General features: G+C 28.9%; 3 protein-coding genes and 1 non-coding gene across 4 annotated transcripts; 3 read left to right on the top strand and 1 right to left on the bottom strand.

Annotated features, from left to right (window-relative positions):
* Positions 1 to 1360: 1360 nt before the first annotated feature.
* Positions 1361 to 3051, bottom strand: LOC129877782 (uncharacterized). Its single transcript, XM_055953316.1, has 2 exons — positions 2278 to 3051; positions 1361 to 1555 (listed from the first exon to the last, which is right to left on the bottom strand). The coding sequence occupies exon 1, from the start codon at positions 2775 to 2777 to the stop codon at positions 2280 to 2282; it is 498 nt and encodes a 165-aa protein (XP_055809291.1). The 5' UTR covers positions 2778 to 3051; the 3' UTR covers positions 1361 to 1555; positions 2278 to 2279.
* A 6141-nt stretch (positions 3052 to 9192) lies between these two features.
* Positions 9193 to 10592, top strand: LOC129877843 (uncharacterized). Its single transcript, XM_055953379.1, has 2 exons — positions 9193 to 9463; positions 10371 to 10592. Exons 1-2 carry the CDS (start codon positions 9337 to 9339, stop codon positions 10535 to 10537), a joined length of 294 nt encoding a protein of 97 aa, XP_055809354.1. The 5' UTR covers positions 9193 to 9336; the 3' UTR covers positions 10538 to 10592.
* A 5026-nt stretch (positions 10593 to 15618) lies between these two features.
* TRNAC-GCA (transfer RNA cysteine (anticodon GCA)) lies at positions 15619 to 15690 on the top strand. Its single transcript has one exon. It is a non-coding gene; the product is annotated as a tRNA-Cys (tRNA).
* A 359-nt stretch (positions 15691 to 16049) lies between these two features.
* Positions 16050 to 16870, top strand: LOC129877682 (uncharacterized). The gene has a single exon (XM_055953208.1). The coding sequence runs from the start codon at positions 16236 to 16238 to the stop codon at positions 16827 to 16829; it is 594 nt and encodes a 197-aa protein (XP_055809183.1). The 5' UTR covers positions 16050 to 16235; the 3' UTR covers positions 16830 to 16870.
* Positions 16871 to 17669: the final 799 nt, after the last annotated feature.

Genomic DNA, 17669 nt, shown 5'->3' with positions numbered 1-17669 from the left:
AAAATATTTCAAAAAGGAGTATTTTTTTAAGTCGAGGTTTTTCATAAATAGTTTCGTTATTTCACGTAAAGTAAGAGTAAGGTCAGTGTACAACCACCCTTCTCAAACTCTACTTATGAAATAAGGAACATTTTTTTTTAAAGAATTTAAGTCGAATCAGAAATTTTAAATACTATATAATTTAACAAAAAAAAAAATGTTTTTCTCCTTTAATCCAAAGTGTAATTGTAAGTGGAATCATTCCACTTCAAATTGTCTTAAATTTATGAGATATTTTTCAAGAAAATTTGAGTTCAAAAGAAACAAATCCTCAAACAGAAATGATGTTTATTAAAACAATATCATTGGTTATAATTAAAACATCTTAATCAGACTTGATCAGCATCTAAAATCTCTGACAACAAGAACCTGTTCCCCTAGAATCATTTTATCCTTTCACTGTATTTCAATAGTAATAATTCTATTGAGATTTAAATTTTATGAATTCAGGAGTTAGTTTGATTTGAATAAAAGTTATGATGAAATTAATTATGACGGTATAAGTTATAATGAGATTAGTTATGATGGAATAAATTGTGATGATTTTTTTTTGAGTGTTTAGTTTGTTGCATTCAAAATAATATGCATTATATAAATTTTAAAAATAAATTATTTGTTTACAAAAATATTATATAAAAAAGGTTTAAAGGGATATTTTTATCATTTACCTATTTTATTTCGAAATTACTATACCCCTCAATAGAAAAAATAAATTATCCCAATCATAATTATTAATCTAAACATATGGGGTATTGATGACACAAGTTGACGTCATTTTCATCTTCTTCAGTTTATCGATCACCAATCATTTGTTTAGGATTTCAAACTTAATGAAAGCAAACTAAACACAAGGATTATGTTTATACTTTACATATAACACGTGCTTGTGTTTTCGAATGCACTTCTCTTCTTCAAGAGGATTCACAACTACTCGAGAGTACAAATCCGTCTGGCCATGAGAATTATTTGAAAATCATCTTTTGATCGTAAAAAATCCATATACAATTTGAAGTTGTATTCGAAATTTGAAAAATATCCAAAAATTTATTTTCACTTTTATAAATTTTTCTTTTCCAAATTGACCCTAAATATTTTATTTTTAATAAAATAACCCCATATAAATTATATTTTATGTTAAAATCATATGTTATATTATTTTTCTTAATAAAAAATCTTTGAAATTCTAAATACTGTCACAAAAAAAATATGACCAAACACAACTCTAATTTTTATATTTTCACATAAAGTGGTTTTTTTCTTTATTTACATAGCCAAACATCCCATGAAGAACAAAATATCAAAAATCAAAACAAAATTGAAATTGAACAATACACTTGATTTTGATTCTTGAAATGAAAATATGACAAAGAAATAAAATATATTACAAAGATTCCTTGGTGGATACAAAGAGTGAAATAGTCTTTAATTACAAAGAGAGTGAAAGAGAAAAAAGAAAGTAGAACAATTCCCCCCTCTTCTTCATTCTACCACCTCTGCACACTGATTCATCCCACACCTGAAAATTGCAACAACATAACACAATTGATTATAATCGTGGTGATCACATATCGTGCCATCTTGATTAATTTTACGAGATACTTATTATTTTTTTGTCAGCACAAATAAGAATAACTTTATCAGCAAAAGCTAGAATCAATAAAAAATAATTTACCTAAGATTTCATGACAAATATGACTCCCTTTCTTTAGAAATACCAATATTATTGAATTTATGAAATTAAATCATTTCATGAGCTTGGTTAAATGAAGAGGAATTTACACGAATTTACGAAAGGCTTTTTTGTATGGGGCAAAGAATGCTACATTTTGACTTTGTCTTTCAGGATCCACCATAGGTTGGGTTTGAAAGCCGTGTGCGGTTCGAAGAACACGTTTAGTCACGTCACAGGTAGGGTTTGAAAGCCGTGTGCGGTTCGAAAAACACGTTTAGTGTTCAGTCGCGCGCGCCCCGTGTGCGGTTCGAAGAACACGTTTAGTCGCGCCAGTGAATATAAGCCCCCTTCTATTAAGCAAGAAGAAAGTGGGTTCTTCCTACGGCGAAGTCAATGTTGACTCTATTTATTATTATGATAAATTAATGTATTAAGATATCAATCGAGATCTTATTTCTGTTGGATGAATATCTTTGTAACTTTGATAGATAAAGTTAACGTACTTTATAAAAATTAGTCGAGATGTGTACAAATTAATTCTATGAAAAAGTGTTTTTTGTATTTACCGTTACATTTCACTTCGTTGAGATGGGCTTCTCCAGAACCCAGCACCATAAAACTTATCCCACATTTCCTTCTCCAGCTCCAGAGCATCCTTATCGGTTTCTAGGTTTCCGGCGCCGGCGCGGACCACTGCAATAGGGCTAGAAATCTGGTAAGCATGAAGTTCCATCTCATCACAGCTGCAATGTCCACTCTCTGTCGACGGTAAAAGCCCCTTTTTCATCAGCCGATTCCGTCGATTCTTCCTCAGAGCCTTTCTACAGAGTCCAGCAGGTACCTTATAAACCGCTAGAACCAATAAATTCGCAATCCCGCAAGGACAACAACAAGCCACAGCCGCACATTCCGCTGTCGTACCTCCGGCTACCTCCGCCAATCGCGCTCTCCGAACAACGCTTCCGCCGCCGCGCGACGACGGAGATGAATCCTGGCTCGATAAAAGCGGTTGCCGTTTGTCAAGCGACAATAATGGAGGCGAAGGTATGATTATTGGTCTCGTCATGCCCAATTTCAATTTTTTTTAATTTTAATTTTCAAAAAAAATTGATTTCATAAGGATGAAGCTTCGGAGTGGGTGATGAAGATTTTTTGGATCTTCTAAATTGGAAAAATTACCCCTCTCCGAAAATGGCTGGAGAAATTTATGTGAATATAATTTTTTTTTGATGAGTTTGTTGGTTTGATGTACTATTTTAGTTTATAAAAATAATAAATTATCTGTTTGTAAAATGTTTTGATCCAAGAAAATATATCAATGGTGGTTTTGAAGGGGTGAAAATATAGCAGAAGAGAGAAAAATAAGGTTTTGTCCTATAAGGATGCGGGGTAGTAGGGGAACAAAAGGGAATAGAAATTGGGCCCTTTGTATGACGGTGATGTTCGAATCAATTTATATGTATTTTAATTAATTTTATAAAATATTAATTATCGTCGTTAGGTAGATATTGAACCATCAAAATTTAGAAGGAAAAAGTTTTTGGACATGTGATTTGAAGTTAGAAATTTTGTGTGAATATATAATTTAAATTTTTTAAGTTGTATTTTTTTTATAAATATAAAAATCCCTCCACGTTTTAGAATATCCTAAAATGTTGAATTAATAAATTACATATTTTTATGTTTCTTTTTATAAATAAAATAATTTTAATTATATGCTATTACAAAATTTTAGAATACAACAATAGTGATAATTAGCTAATCTTTAATTTAATTTTTCTTGTGGTACAAAAAAATCTCTTTACGTTATGTATGACTCTTTTCTTATAAAATTTAGATCAATGATTTTATTTTAATAAAATATAAATTTATGAGTCAAATTTGTTTTGTATTATGCGGTATGATACATATACTCATAATAAATAATTATAACTTTGACTTTTTGAAAAATGTCTCAATTGTATCAAATTAACACTTTACACATATAAAAATTATTTTTTTTTTTTAAAAAACTACAAACAATTTCCTTCGTAAATCAATTACCCAAAAAAAATAAATCAATCAAGCTAGGATAGTCAACGTTTCAAAGTCTTAATTAGCATTTGATCATAGAGTTTGGATGAAATTTTGAAGATTTATCTTCAAAAATTTGTTTGGCCATATAATTTTCATCAAATATTTTACAAGTTTCCAAAAACTAGCTCATATCCTGTTTTTGAGTTTTTGGGATTTTCATTCACAAAATTTAATTTTTAAAAAATAAAATATCCAGACACAATTTTAAACTTCAAAACTCAATTTTTTAATTTTCAAGTCTGAACTTCAAAATATATGGCCACAAAACTAACATTAGCGAATCCTTTGTTAGATACAAAATGACATTAAATAAAATGCAATATTAATACTATTTTAAATATCTATTAGTAATGATATAATAATATAGCAAGTCTAGAAAACCTCACTATTATCACTATTAATGATATTGTTGATGTAAATACTCCTGCTATATATTACGATGCATGTAATGTCTTAATATTCTAATAGAATAATGTTTCCGTTTAACCAAAAGTGTAGTTTTATTTATATATCAAAATTTACAATATCAAACTCTAATTATCAAAATTTTTAATTTTAATATGATAATTTGATATCTTCCATACACGTAAGCTCCTGATTTTTCGAGGTAAGCTTTCTTTTGTTTTTAATCGAAAATGGTGGTTGGGTTAGGGGACAAGGATACGTGCTAGGGAGTCAATAGAGGAAGTACAAAAACAAATGTATATTTGGAGATTACACAATACCTAATAGTCAATATAACTTATAGGAGACGTAACATCGTGAACTGACAATTTGAATTTTGGTTAACAAAAGTTTGAGGTTAGATATAGGAACGTGCATAATTTGGTATAACAAACAACAGTCAAATACCACAAAGTGGAGTTTGGTGAGGGTAGAGCGTATGTAGATTTTATCTGGAGGTAAAGAGAATGTTTTCGAAATACTCTCGGATCAAGTATATCAAATCAAGTAAAAGAAAAAACAATAGAGAAAACATATCGATTAAAAAGAAAAATAATATAAAGTCTAAAAGAAACAATAACAAAAATAAAATAATGTGATAATCGAAAAACAATAACAATACAATTATAGTGGTCAGAATAGTCCTATGATAGGCCCTAGATTGTTACAAGGCAAGACAACATTCTACCAACACTTATGTGATAATATTCCTAACAAAGATTCCGTTTGACATGACCGTAGGACATCACCTTCCTCAATGCAATGGAAAACTAGGAGCACGGAAGCGATGAAAGCATGCCCACTCTACTAACCTTCTATCTTAATACGCGACCTCAACTCCTTCCTATATAAAGTCATGTCCTCGATAATATAAAGTTGCGTTATATCCCATGTAGTCACCTGTATAACATCAAATCAATAATTCAAATTAAAATTTGGCACAACATCGAATCAATGTAATTAAAAGAGAATTCATCTTAACTATAATAATGTATTAAAGATAAAAAAAGAAGAAGATAGTTATTGATATAATTTTCAAAATAACATAGTATTGCTATGCATGACCTTTCTAGAGGACACATAGTCCTTATTTTGTCATTTATAAAATAAAAAATAAAAAGATACTACATAAGTTGGTGAATGTTTACCACACAAATTAAAACATTGTCAAAATATTCCATTGTTGATCTTCCATACTAGCTAAGTATAATACTAGATTATTAATTTCATATCATTTCTCAAATGACAAATCAATGTAAAAATGGGTACCCAAAAAGATGAACAGTTTAAGAAAAAAGTCATTTCAAGAAATTCACACAGACTAACTGGAAAAACAAAAGAGAACTAATAATTAATTTCAATAATACAAAGTAATCTACTACTAGTTTTAGGTATATTTTTAGGAAAAGTTCCACATTTAGTCGGGGGCAATCTCAAGAACTCAAACTCGAGAATATTAAGAACGGCGAGATTTCAATCATTCCACCACGATATCGCGTTAGTTGTTGTATCCATCTTTATAATAATGAACAATGATTAATTTCTGTTAATTGAGGTCAATGGGAGACTAATAATATGGATAGGTTAAGAAAGAAAAATAAGTTGCTTCCATCGTTTCCCTAAAATAAGACTAAAAACAACAACAAATAGGACCACGAGCAAAGTTTTTTTCCCCTTTTTGATAAGAAGAATTTAGTTACCCTTTTGCTTTTCTTTAATATTATCCTTTAGAAAAAATAACACAAAGGTCTTCACTACTATAAATAAAATATAAATTGTTTGCCCGTGGAAATAAAAGGAAAAGGTAAAGCTTAGTCTTAATAATGATGATGATAATACTATTTTATTACTTATATGAAAGTATCCTTGTTGGGTATGTTAAAAAAAGATAATTAATTATAGGAAATAAATGTTTGTAAAGACGTAATTATATTTTATTTCTATTCTTTTTTAAATTACAATTTTTTTTTTAAATTTGGTAGAATTCGGATACATCTCAAAACATTCTGATACATTGCGTAAAGTGATGTATCCGACCGATACATCGCGCAAAGTTATGTATCCGACCGATACATCGCGTAAAGTTATGTATCCGACCGATACATCACGTAAAGTGATGTATCTGAGAATAAGAGAGCGTAGAAATTTTTGTAATTTTTTTAAATGGTAGAGAATTTTAGAGAATATGATAAAATAAGTTGTATATTTAGGTAATTTTTTTAAATTATATTATGAGTTTGGATTGTAATAAATAGGATATCAGTCAGACGCTAGGTGATGGGTAAACCTCAGTTAATGTGAATAGTGAGGGATCGTTTGATAGAGTGTATTAGAAGAAATAGTGCATGCATTAGCATTGTGTATTAATTAGTAATACCTTGTTTGATATACTTTTTCAGTCTATATATAACTAATGCATTATTTATACACTCTGTTGTGTATTGAGGTGTGTATTACTAATACATGAAAATTTATGGTATTAATAATGCTAAACTTTTAATGCATGCATTAGTATGGCTAAAGACCCAATTGCCCCTCGAACCCTTTTTTTTTTACATTTTTTTCATCATATTTGTGGAAGGTGTTTTTGTAGATAAATCTTTTCTAAAATAATTATACTATGCATGCTATTTTTAATATACCAAATCAAACTGTAACGATCCGAACCGCCGTTATTTAGATTATTATTCGTTGCGCATTTGCCATGCTTAAGGTATCGACGTGCAACCATATATTATTCGAACATATGAAATATAGATAATAATTACCCAGTAATATGGATTAACTTTTAAATAACGGATTCCATTCTCCAAACAAGTGTACTTAATATTCCCATAATTATTTGCCTCACCAACCACATGCAATTATCAGTAGCTCACTCCTTTTGTCTCTTCTACTTTTACCTAACAATTCTTAATTAATTTTTCTAATTTTTAGATAATTTTACCCTCTGGGAAAAGAATTTCAGATTGGTATATAATTTTTTTGAAAAATAAGTTCCTGAATGATATTTTTAGTGAAAGTAGGAAGATAAATTTTATAATTTTGAAATTTCACATAGGACCTATGTCCTCCCATCTTTCAACACGCTGTATCTTCACCCCACCTCACAGGACCTATGTCCACCATCCCATACCCATGGGTGGATCGGAGTCATCTTATATGCGAACGGTGGTTCGGTGCACACCAACCAAAAGATTATTTATATTGTGGTGTGCACTTTTAACATATGCAACTGCGAAGAAAATTTGCATACCATTTGCTAAATTTCTGACTTCGCCATTACCTTCATTCCTATTCCTACCTCCCCCTCCCCCACAGAGCCCAATCCCTCCACGCCCATGGGAAGTAGGGGTGTGTATCGGTCGGTTCGATTTGGTTTTAAGTATTATCGGTTCGATTTATCGATTTTCGGTTTCTAAATACGCTAAATCGATAACCAAACTAATAAGATATTTGTTATCGATTTTCGATTTATCTGTTTTTGGTCTTTAATGATTTGATTTCCGGTTTAACCAATAAAAAAATACTGTTAAAATAAATATATGATTCTTGGAGCCGCCGTCGTAGCAACTTGCAAGCCCTTGTCATTGAACCTAAAGCGGCAAATCCTAAAGGGTAAATACTAAATACTAAATAGTAAATACTAAATACTTAATAGTATGATATAGTGATTAGCTTATTATATATTTGTATTAATATTTTTTGTTTGATATTTGTGTATGAGTAAAAAACTAAAAATTAAATTAGCAAACTATTATTGTTTTAATGGGTTATCGGTTTACCCAATAACTCAATATTATAAAACTAATATCGAACCGGTAACCCAATAATTATTTTTTATAAAATCATTAAATAATCGTTAATTCAATAACCCAATAGCAATAAACCAATTTGACTTTTTTTGGTTCGATTTATCGGTCGGTTCGATTTTTGTACACTCCTAATGAGAAGTCACCTTAAGTAAAGGGTGGTCCGGTGTACACCCTTAGCCAAAAAAATTATATAGTGTGCACCTTTAACACAAATTAAGAAGAAAATTTGCACACTCTTCGCCAAATTTCTGACTCCGCCGCTGCCTCCATCCCTACTCCTACCTCTACCCCCACACGAACACAAAGCTCAATCCTCCCCCCCCCCCCACCCAACCTCCATCTTTCATAGTATTTGTCTAGATTATATTAATATAAATGATTTTAGGATAATATTTTTTGTATACATACCAAACACCAAAAAAACGAGTAAAAAATACACTTATTTTCTAAAAAAACAATTTTCTTCGTACCAACACGCCCTTAATCTAAAATACTAGATGAAAATGTTCAACATTGCAATACAATGAATAAAAGGAAATGAAGAAGTTAACAAGACAGGATATTCATAATCACTTGAGAAATTAGTTCTTGATCTTTTCATAAGAATTGATTTCTGCTTTATTAATTCTAACATGAATTTTAATTCTAGTAACCATTAATATTTATTTTGGTATTTTAATTTCTATAATACAATTTAACACAACTAATTGGAGCAACAAAGACGATTTTTTTTATAAAAAAAGAAGTAAAGATGACTATGACTTCTCCTTTCTTTTTTTTTTTTTTAAAAAAAGCATTACATAATTTAATTTTAAAACATCTTTGGATGTACTATATTTTCGTTTAGAACACAAGATTTTTCTAAGATAAAACTAAATTTTAGGGGATAAAAGTAGATTCAGAATCCATAAAATGGCTATTTATTGTTTGGTGTTACAAAAATAAAAGTCAAATGCCACAGATATATATGCTGATGGCATTTGACAGAAACTGCAGAACAAATTTAAAAAACTATATATAAATAAATTTTAAAAAATAAAAACAGTTGACAATTCATTTTCCCATTTCCAAATAAATTTCCCTTTAAATGCAACAATTAGTTAACTGTTTCATTGTTCTATCTTTTTATAATTCCATGAACTTCTCACATATCCTTATTAATAAAATGTTTTTATTTGTAGTTTTCCAAGAAAATTTCCTTTGATTTTTTCCCTTAAAATATCCACACACAAAAAAAGATTTTAAAAAAAGTTGCATAATTTGTTCCTGTTTTTGCAAGAAGAAGAAAAAATGGAGAATTCATTGGGATCTGCATTTGTGGCTGTTTTTGCAGTTTCTGGAAGTGTTGCTCTCCTTGCTATGAAAGTGCATAAACATCTTCTTTCTGATTTTATGAACAAATTGGAACTTCAAATTGGTAACTTTTTCTCTCATATATAAACAATCTTTTGAAGTTTTTGATATTTTTCTTTCGGAAATTGTTCAATTTTATCGTCTGTTATATTTTGGATCAATTTATAATTTTACTATTCGCAAAAAAGTCTCATATATGCTCTTGCAATAAAGTTTAAAGGCGAAATTAGAGAAGCAGAAGGGGTTTGCTGAAAAATCCACCATGTCAAAAATTATTTCTTATGTATTATTTATGATAAATGTTGAATTCTCTCGATAAAAATTCTAAATTTTTTTTATACTTAAGGATGTTTAGCATAAAATAAGGAGATTTCGGTAATTATTCAACAATTTCCCCTTTATTGAAAGTTAACTTTTTTTTTTCTTATTTGGTTTTTTAATTCAGGAAAACGAAGAAAATATTTATTATCTCTCCCTCTTTTATATAACGGCCCTTAACTGCTAGTAGAGAGGACAACGTGTAAGGTTGCCTTACCCCTATTTTGAGAAAGCAGAGAGTCTAATTCCTCGACTTAAAAAAAATGTATAACATATTTAGTATAATTTCTTAAGTGATATTTAGGGAGAATGGCGTATATAGTGCCTTATTTTTATTTAGAGAAAGTAGAGAGACGAATTCTACTAGACCATGACCTCCTTTTTTGTTACCTACACGTTCCAAGTGTTCATGTGAAAAATATTACTCAATTCATGTTTGTTTAAAGCGAGATTCTCAATGAAAATAATAATAATATAATAATAGGGACGTTACATAGTAGGTGACTCTCCGAAAAATATTTACAACATCGAGCTGATATATAAGATATACATATATTACATATTTTTGTCTATTTTTTGGGGGGATGAACGTCTATTTATGTTAATTCTTTATCTAATAATTTTTTTGGTGATATTTGTTTTTGTATGACTAGATAAAGATCAAGCAAAGAAGAAGGTTATGTTCTCCAATAAAGTTGTGGAATTGGGGTCTCAAAACAAAGATAAATTTGATGATGAGAGTTTGGAATCTATGCCTTTGAATTGGCAAGTTCTTTACAAAGGAATCCTCAATAATAAGAACCTTAGAGGTTATAATTAACAACTACAAAAATTTATTTATAAGATTATATATATTTGTTGATTGTAATGGGGACTTTTGTATTTACATTTGCAAAAGGAAATGACATGTTGTGATTTTAGTAAATCTTTATTTTTATTTGTGTAACATATTTGGTTGAATATATATAGATTGGGGGAATGAAAGGAGATCCTTTTTTTTTGTTTATTACTTCCTTGTCTGTTCTCAATTTATTACTTTCTACGTTTCAATTTGTTTGTCCTACTTTTTTTAGTCTGTTTTTAAAAAATGTCTCTTTTCTTTTGTGATAACTCATTAGTTATAATTTTTTCATGTTGCATGATTAAGATCATAAAAGTAAAAAACATTTTGTTACATTCTATATATTTTTTGTTTAAAATCATAAATTTTTTTTAAAAATTCTACTTTCTTAAACTTTGTCGAATCAAAATAAGATAAAAAAATTTAACCGGAGAAAAAATTGTTTCACATTAGGATAGCCCTTTGGAGTACTATTAGTGAAATTTAGTTGAAGCTCATAAAAACTTCCTAGTAAATATTACTTAAGATATATGAGAATTCAGGATCTTTAATTTATGGGTTTTAAATTATGGAAAAGGTTCAAAAATGCTCTTTAACGTATTAGAAATAGTTTTAAAATACCTTTTTTTTTTATCTATTAGATCAAAAATATTATTAACGTATAAAAACGGTTCAAAAATGACTTTCTTCCACCTATTGGATCAAAACTGCCCTTAACCTAATAGAAATGATTCAAATTTGCCTTCTTTCTATCTAAAAAGTATGTTTATCAACTATTAAATATTATTTAATATGCATGCATTTTGTGCGATCTTAATATATTTTATCAAATAATATTTTTATAACATCAAAATATTTCTAAATATTCTTTTAGCCTTCAAATTTGAATAAATTAAAACTCAACTTTTTAATTCATTTTTCTTTTATTAGCATCTTAGTTACATTTTTTTTCATTGTCTAACAATTTTAGTCTTTTAAAACTACTGAAATTTTTGTATAAATTATGTTAACTGATACTGTATTTACGCTCTAAAAAAATTCAACAAAAATTATCTTTTTATGGGCATAGATAATGAAATTTCTCTTCTCTTTGACTAAAATAATGTTTTTATACAACATACATTCGAGTTAATTCACACATTAGTTCATATATTTTATTTAAAACAAATACTTCTATTAGATAAGACAAACAAACAAGAATTTTTCAAAAAAAAACTAAATAATTGTTAAAATACTGTTAAAAAAATTATAGACATATATAATTAGAATTAGTAAATTTTTGAGTCATTTCTAATATATTAAGAGAATTTTTTATCTTATAAGTAGAGGGAAGGACAAATTTAAATTATTTCTAATAGGTTAAGACTATTTTTGATCCAATAGGTGGAAGGAGGATATTTTTGAACTATTTCTATTAAATTAAGGGTATTTTTGAATCTGAAAGAAAGGAAAAATTTGATCCAATAACTGAAAGGATATTTCTAAACCATTTCTAAACATTAAGGACATTTTTGAATCTTTTTCCTTTAAATTATAATTGTTTTCTTATTGAATTTTTAAATAAATTATTTATATAAATTAAATTAATTTAAAATATAAATATATAATTTAAATTTTATCAAATTTGTAACTACACGTGTGACTCCACCCCTCAATTGGTATCCATTGGTTTTTGTCTTTCATTTTCTTCATTGATTTTACCAATGAAAGTATCATATTTTTTCGGATAAAGGATGATGTAAATCTCATATGATGTAATAATATTCGATAAGTCTTATTATGACGTAACGTATCATCTGCAAAAGTTTGACAATATAGAGCCCGTTTGAACGGGCTTTAAATTGGTCAAATCAACTTATAAATCCATTTTTAGCTTTTAGACGTGTTTGCCTAATGCTAACTTTAAGTCATAAAGTTTTTAAAGCCAGTCAAAAGTGAAATTTTTTTATTTATAAAAATAATTTTCAGCACTTTAAAGTTCTAAAAACATTCATACATAAAAAATATTTTTTTATGCTCATCCAAACGGACTCATAGTATTGTCCGTTTCTACATGATTTATTTTCCTTTTTTCCTTTTTATAAAATAACATTTGGTTAAAAAACGATAACTAATTTTCAAGTTTTTAACAAAACTATAACTTGTTTTTTTCAATCAAAGATAAATGAATGTCCAAATTAGAAGTGCATTCATGATTTAAGTTTTGGTAAATTTAATATTAACGTTTTTAATATTGAACTCACGATATTTACAGTTATAGATTTATGTCTATTGTTTGTATATAAATAATATAGAGAATACATCCATGCTCTAGGTCGAAAAATATCGAATTAAGATAAATTTGGAAGGAATATGCTGCCTCCGCCTCTGAGTTATGGGCTAAAAAAGTATATCCATTTTGTAAATCATGATGTTTAAAACGTCTCGTGATACTTTAACTATAGTTTAGCTAATCAATAAAATATTTCAGTTATAATTGATGTAAATTCAATTTTTACCGTTCTCCTCCTTGATCCATGTAATTGTGCTTGAAACTAGTCGAGCAATTTGGAAGCTGTGTTAGGAGATCGATTTTACAACTTATTACAGCATTCACGAAAATATTGTTCTGATTTTTATGAACAACGTGATTCATAATTTTATGAATTCAAATTGTTCGAGAAATTCAATTTTGCAAATTATATATCTAAACTAGTGAGATTGATGGCAACAAAAGCTATGAGATGAGAGGATAATCTATGATTCATAACACAAACAAACGAGATCACAAATATCAAATTCAGATCCGTCAAAACAAAAACCAAATATCACTGTAATTTTATCTGTTCAAAGCTTTAAAAAAAGTATACATTCAACATACTTGTATTCCTTGATGAGCCGACCTGCGGAATTGCGCGTTTCCGCCGTCGAAGGACCTTGAAACAGAGTGACGATGGATGTAAAAAAATTGTTCCGGTTCGTCGACTTATATGCTACCGGTCCAGATCGGTCGGTTCATAGTGGCGCCGCCGCCGCCGCCATGTTAGGCGGTGAAATAGAAGATTGGTTGAAGAGCAAGGTATAGGAAGATGAAGAAACAGCTGGATGCTGCTAAGAAGACCAATCCGTAGAGAGTTCGAGCCGGCATGGCAGAAGATTGTGGAATTGATGTGAGAGATATTGAGATTTGGATCTGGAGAGTAGTTGTGGAGGAAGTTCCAATTTTAAATAGAGCTTTAAAAAGATTGAAATTTGAATGCAAAAAGCACTTAAAAAAGGGAAAAAGAAAACAATTGTTATTTGGTATCAGATACTCACATTGAGTACGACTAATTCAATTACGCGACTCATTTTGTTAGGATGATGCTTTTAATAAAAAAAAAATTCATATTCAAAGTTTAAAATCAAAATCTCTAATTAAAGGTAAAAGAATTTATTCAAACCATTCTTTATATGATATTTAAGAATTAAAATGTTTTTTCTTGATTATAATGTTTCCAAATTATTAATTTTATCATAAGAATGTGATTTATAGCTAGTACTGCTTGACTAGATTATTAATGTTTCCAAACCATTCTTAATTTTCTCCGGACCCTGCGCATAGCAGGAGATTAAGTGCACCTGGCTGTCCACTGCTTGATTTATAAATATGTGATTTTATATGACGTTTCCAAACTATTACGTATTTCTATCATAACAATTTTTCTTATGCGTGCGTTTATACCACTTACCAGTATAGATGATGCATGATATTAATATTCTTGGAGGAGTGGAAAATTGGTGGGGCGGCAAATGAATTTAATTGTCCCATAAATTAGCACAAGTTTTCATGAGGAATATTTTTATTGCATATATTGAGAAGTGGTTGGGAATTCTTAGAGCGATGGACTTTAAGTTGGTCAAAATCAACTTAAAACCTCTTTTAGTTTTTGGACGTATTTGACTAATGTTAACTTTAAGTCATAAAGTTTTTAAAGTCAGTTAAAAATAAAAAGTTAGGATTTCTAACTTTTTTATTTCTAAGTGCTTAAAGTCATTTTCTTTGACCATGGAAATTATTTTTATATCCCTTATATTTTAACTAAATTCTCAAACTACCCTTTTTATTCTTTTAACCCTAAAATTCAAACACTTATTTTCAACATAAGCCCTTTTATCCAAACACTCAACTGTTTATTTATAAAAATAACTTTCAGCACTTCAAAGTTCTAAAAGCACTTCATACATAAAAGTTATTTTTTTAAGCACATCCAAACGGACTCTAAATGTCATTTCGTGCCTTCATATGACTAAGCTAGAATTTTGGGTTTACACGTTTTAGTTTTTAATAAATTACTATGAGTTTACGAGTTAGTTAGGAATTAGGAGTAACTTAGTACCCGTTTGACTTAATTTATTTTAAACAGTTTATAAATTGAAAATAATTAATAAGCTAAAAAAAAATAAGTTGGGCAATCCTAATTTATTTATTTTGGTTTATAAGTTGTTTTCAACTTATAAGTTGCTTTAGATAAGCTAAATCAAACAGACCAAATTATTTTTTTGGCTTATTTTAAGCATAAAATGGTTTTAAATTGGCCAGTCAAATACTCAAAAAAATTGAAAATAACTTATAAGTCAATCAAACGGGATCTTATTGGATTTTGAATATATAAATTATATATATATTAAATAATTTTTTAAAAATAAATATAAAATTTAACATCATAACCAAAGTTAAAGCTATGCTGAAATTCATTAGATATTTATGTTTTGAATAGGAGGGGAGAAAGAATGTTATAATTAAAACCTAATCTAGTCTAAACATTTACCTAACAAGCAATTTTAAAAGTTGGCAGAGAAAAACACTAATAAGCAGTTTTATATAGTATTAGGTCTAATTTGGTACGAGGGATTAAAGATAATTAATTTCAGGATGAGTTTATTTCATATTTTATTGGGATAAAATTATAAAATAACTTATTTCATAATTGTAGTGTTATTTTTATTTCATGATCAGCATTTTGGGGGGTTTTCATTTTTCCGTTGGAATTCAACAATAGTGGGATAATTAATCATAGGATAACTTATTCCACATCAAGGGGTCCATAGCTCAGTGGTAGAGCATTTGACTGCAGATCAAGAGGTCACCGGTTCGAACCCGGTTGGGCCCTTTTAATTTTTATTTTTCTTACCTTTTTCTTTCTTTTATTTTATATTACTAGGAGAAGAAATTGACACAAAAGTTTACTTGATCTTAAGAAATAGTAAATGCTAAACTAATTGGTGCCATACCTATTTTATCTATACATTTTATCGAAAATGTTTTAAAATTTTCTTATCTTAATTTATGACTTAATTATAATAAATTAATATGTTTTAAACTTTAGCGTAAATATTAAGTACGAATAAATTAACCGTCAACAAATTTTTTGACACATATATTAAATTATAGTAAAATAACACCAAGTTAAAAATTCTAACAAACAACTTGACCGATAACATACACTTGCCTTGTAATAAGGCCAAAATATTCACCTTTAGACAATCTATTTTCTTGGATCTCCATGTAAACTTCATATTGCTCCTACATATAAATACAACCCTAGTTAAAGCATTTCATCTTTCCCTCATAATAGTAACAATTATCATTTTTCCCCTTTTCTTTCTTGTGAATCAATAAAAGAAGAAAAAGGGAAAAAAAAATCATATTAAAAAAATGTCTCTCCACAACCAAATCTTGCTTTTCATTTCCCTTTCTTTTCTTGTTTTTCAATTCAACATTGCTACCCCAACCCCCTCCCCAATAGGTATTTCCTATATATCGGCATCGCCAAATGGCTCACCGTCATCATCACCATCACCATCACCATCACCATCATCATCATCTTCCGCGCAAAATCTTGAAATGCCAAATGGCAATGTTCAATTAGGTAACAAAGAGTCCGTCCACAATTACGTTGACTCGCTTATGGAAACCTCTGTTACAAGAACAGAGCAATTTCTCGATAACGTGATCGAGAAACGTTTGGCCGATCCAGCAGCTGACGCATTCGTTAAAGATTGTCTTTTGGTATGCAAAGAGGTGTACGAAAACGCAGTGGATGCGATGAAAAAAACAATGGAAGATATGGATAGTGGTGCTTATTATAGTGCAAATGTGGACCTTAGTGCTTTGTCTACCGACTTAGATACTTGCATGGATTGTGTTAAAGAAATTTATGGTGATGATCAAGATTTTATCAAGTTTGATGATTGGGCAGAAAAAGTTACTACTGATGCCATGGAAAAAATTGTCGGCTTTAGCAGTTAAAAAACAAACAAACAGATTTTAACTTATGTGCGCTGATAGTAATTATAAAATTAAAAAAAAGAAGGATTGTTTCTACACTATTATTAGTATGTTTTGGTTTGTTGTAACATTCACGTGGTTTTAAATAATTATCTGTAATTATATTTTGAGTGACCTGATAATGTAGAAAATTATGTCGTAAATGCATAAAAATTTAACTTTTCAATTTATTAAGGTGGTTTGGGTGGAATTTATAACTATGATAACCAGGCTAATGTAATTTTTTAATTAATACTCTCTTTTTGATAACGTGTTGGGTTTTGTAATTAAGGGGAAAAAATTGTTCAATAAAACAGTTCTATTGGTAACAATTTTGCTGCAATATTTCCCACACCCCCCAAATATATGTTTCTAGCAATTTTAATTTTAAAACTGCTGTTAGGTGCATAATTTACATATCAAACATGCAATATTTTGGAACGATTTAACTTATATACGCCAATATATAGTTTGTTGAGTTTTGCACCTCTATCGTTATCTATGTCCTCTTTTGTCATCCAATCTTATTCTGTTTTTTTTTAATGATTCACACTCTAATCTTTGAAACAACCTCTCTATACCTCTAAGGTAGTGATAAGATCATTGTACATTCTACCCTCTTCAGATGCTACTCTGTGAGATTATACTGGATTTGTTGTTTTTGTTACTCTAACCTTTGAAATCAAATTGTTGTTACGTTTTAAAATATAACAAAATCTCACTAAATTTTACAAAAATGGACGCTACTAGCGCTGTTTATGAAATTTTCTTTTTTATGGTCTGCTCAAGGAGAACTAAGTTTTAATAAATGTTATGTAATTT

Source organism: Solanum dulcamara, chromosome 12, assembly GCF_947179165.1.
Source record: "Solanum dulcamara chromosome 12, daSolDulc1.2, whole genome shotgun sequence".
Classification (NCBI taxonomy): domain Eukaryota; kingdom Viridiplantae; phylum Streptophyta; class Magnoliopsida; order Solanales; family Solanaceae; genus Solanum; species Solanum dulcamara.
The sequence above is the reverse complement of the archived record's forward strand: the minus strand, read 5'-3'. Positions and strand labels throughout refer to the sequence as shown.

Bases quoted from the DNA above. Each gene is read 5' to 3' on its own strand.
- LOC129877843 (XM_055953379.1), top strand. From the start codon at position 9,337: ATGGAGAATTCATTGGGATCTGCATTTGTGGCTGTTTTTGCAGTTTCT. The intron at 9,464-10,370 runs GTAACTTTTTCT...TTGTATGACTAG, and splicing joins CAAATTGGAACTTCAAATTG to ATAAAGATCAAGCAAAGAAG.
- LOC129877682 (XM_055953208.1), top strand. From the start codon at position 16,236: ATGTCTCTCCACAACCAAATCTTGCTTTTCATTTCCCTTTCTTTTCTT.
- LOC129877782 (XM_055953316.1), bottom strand. From the start codon at position 2,777: ATGACGAGACCAATAATCATACCTTCGCCTCCATTATTGTCGCTTGAC.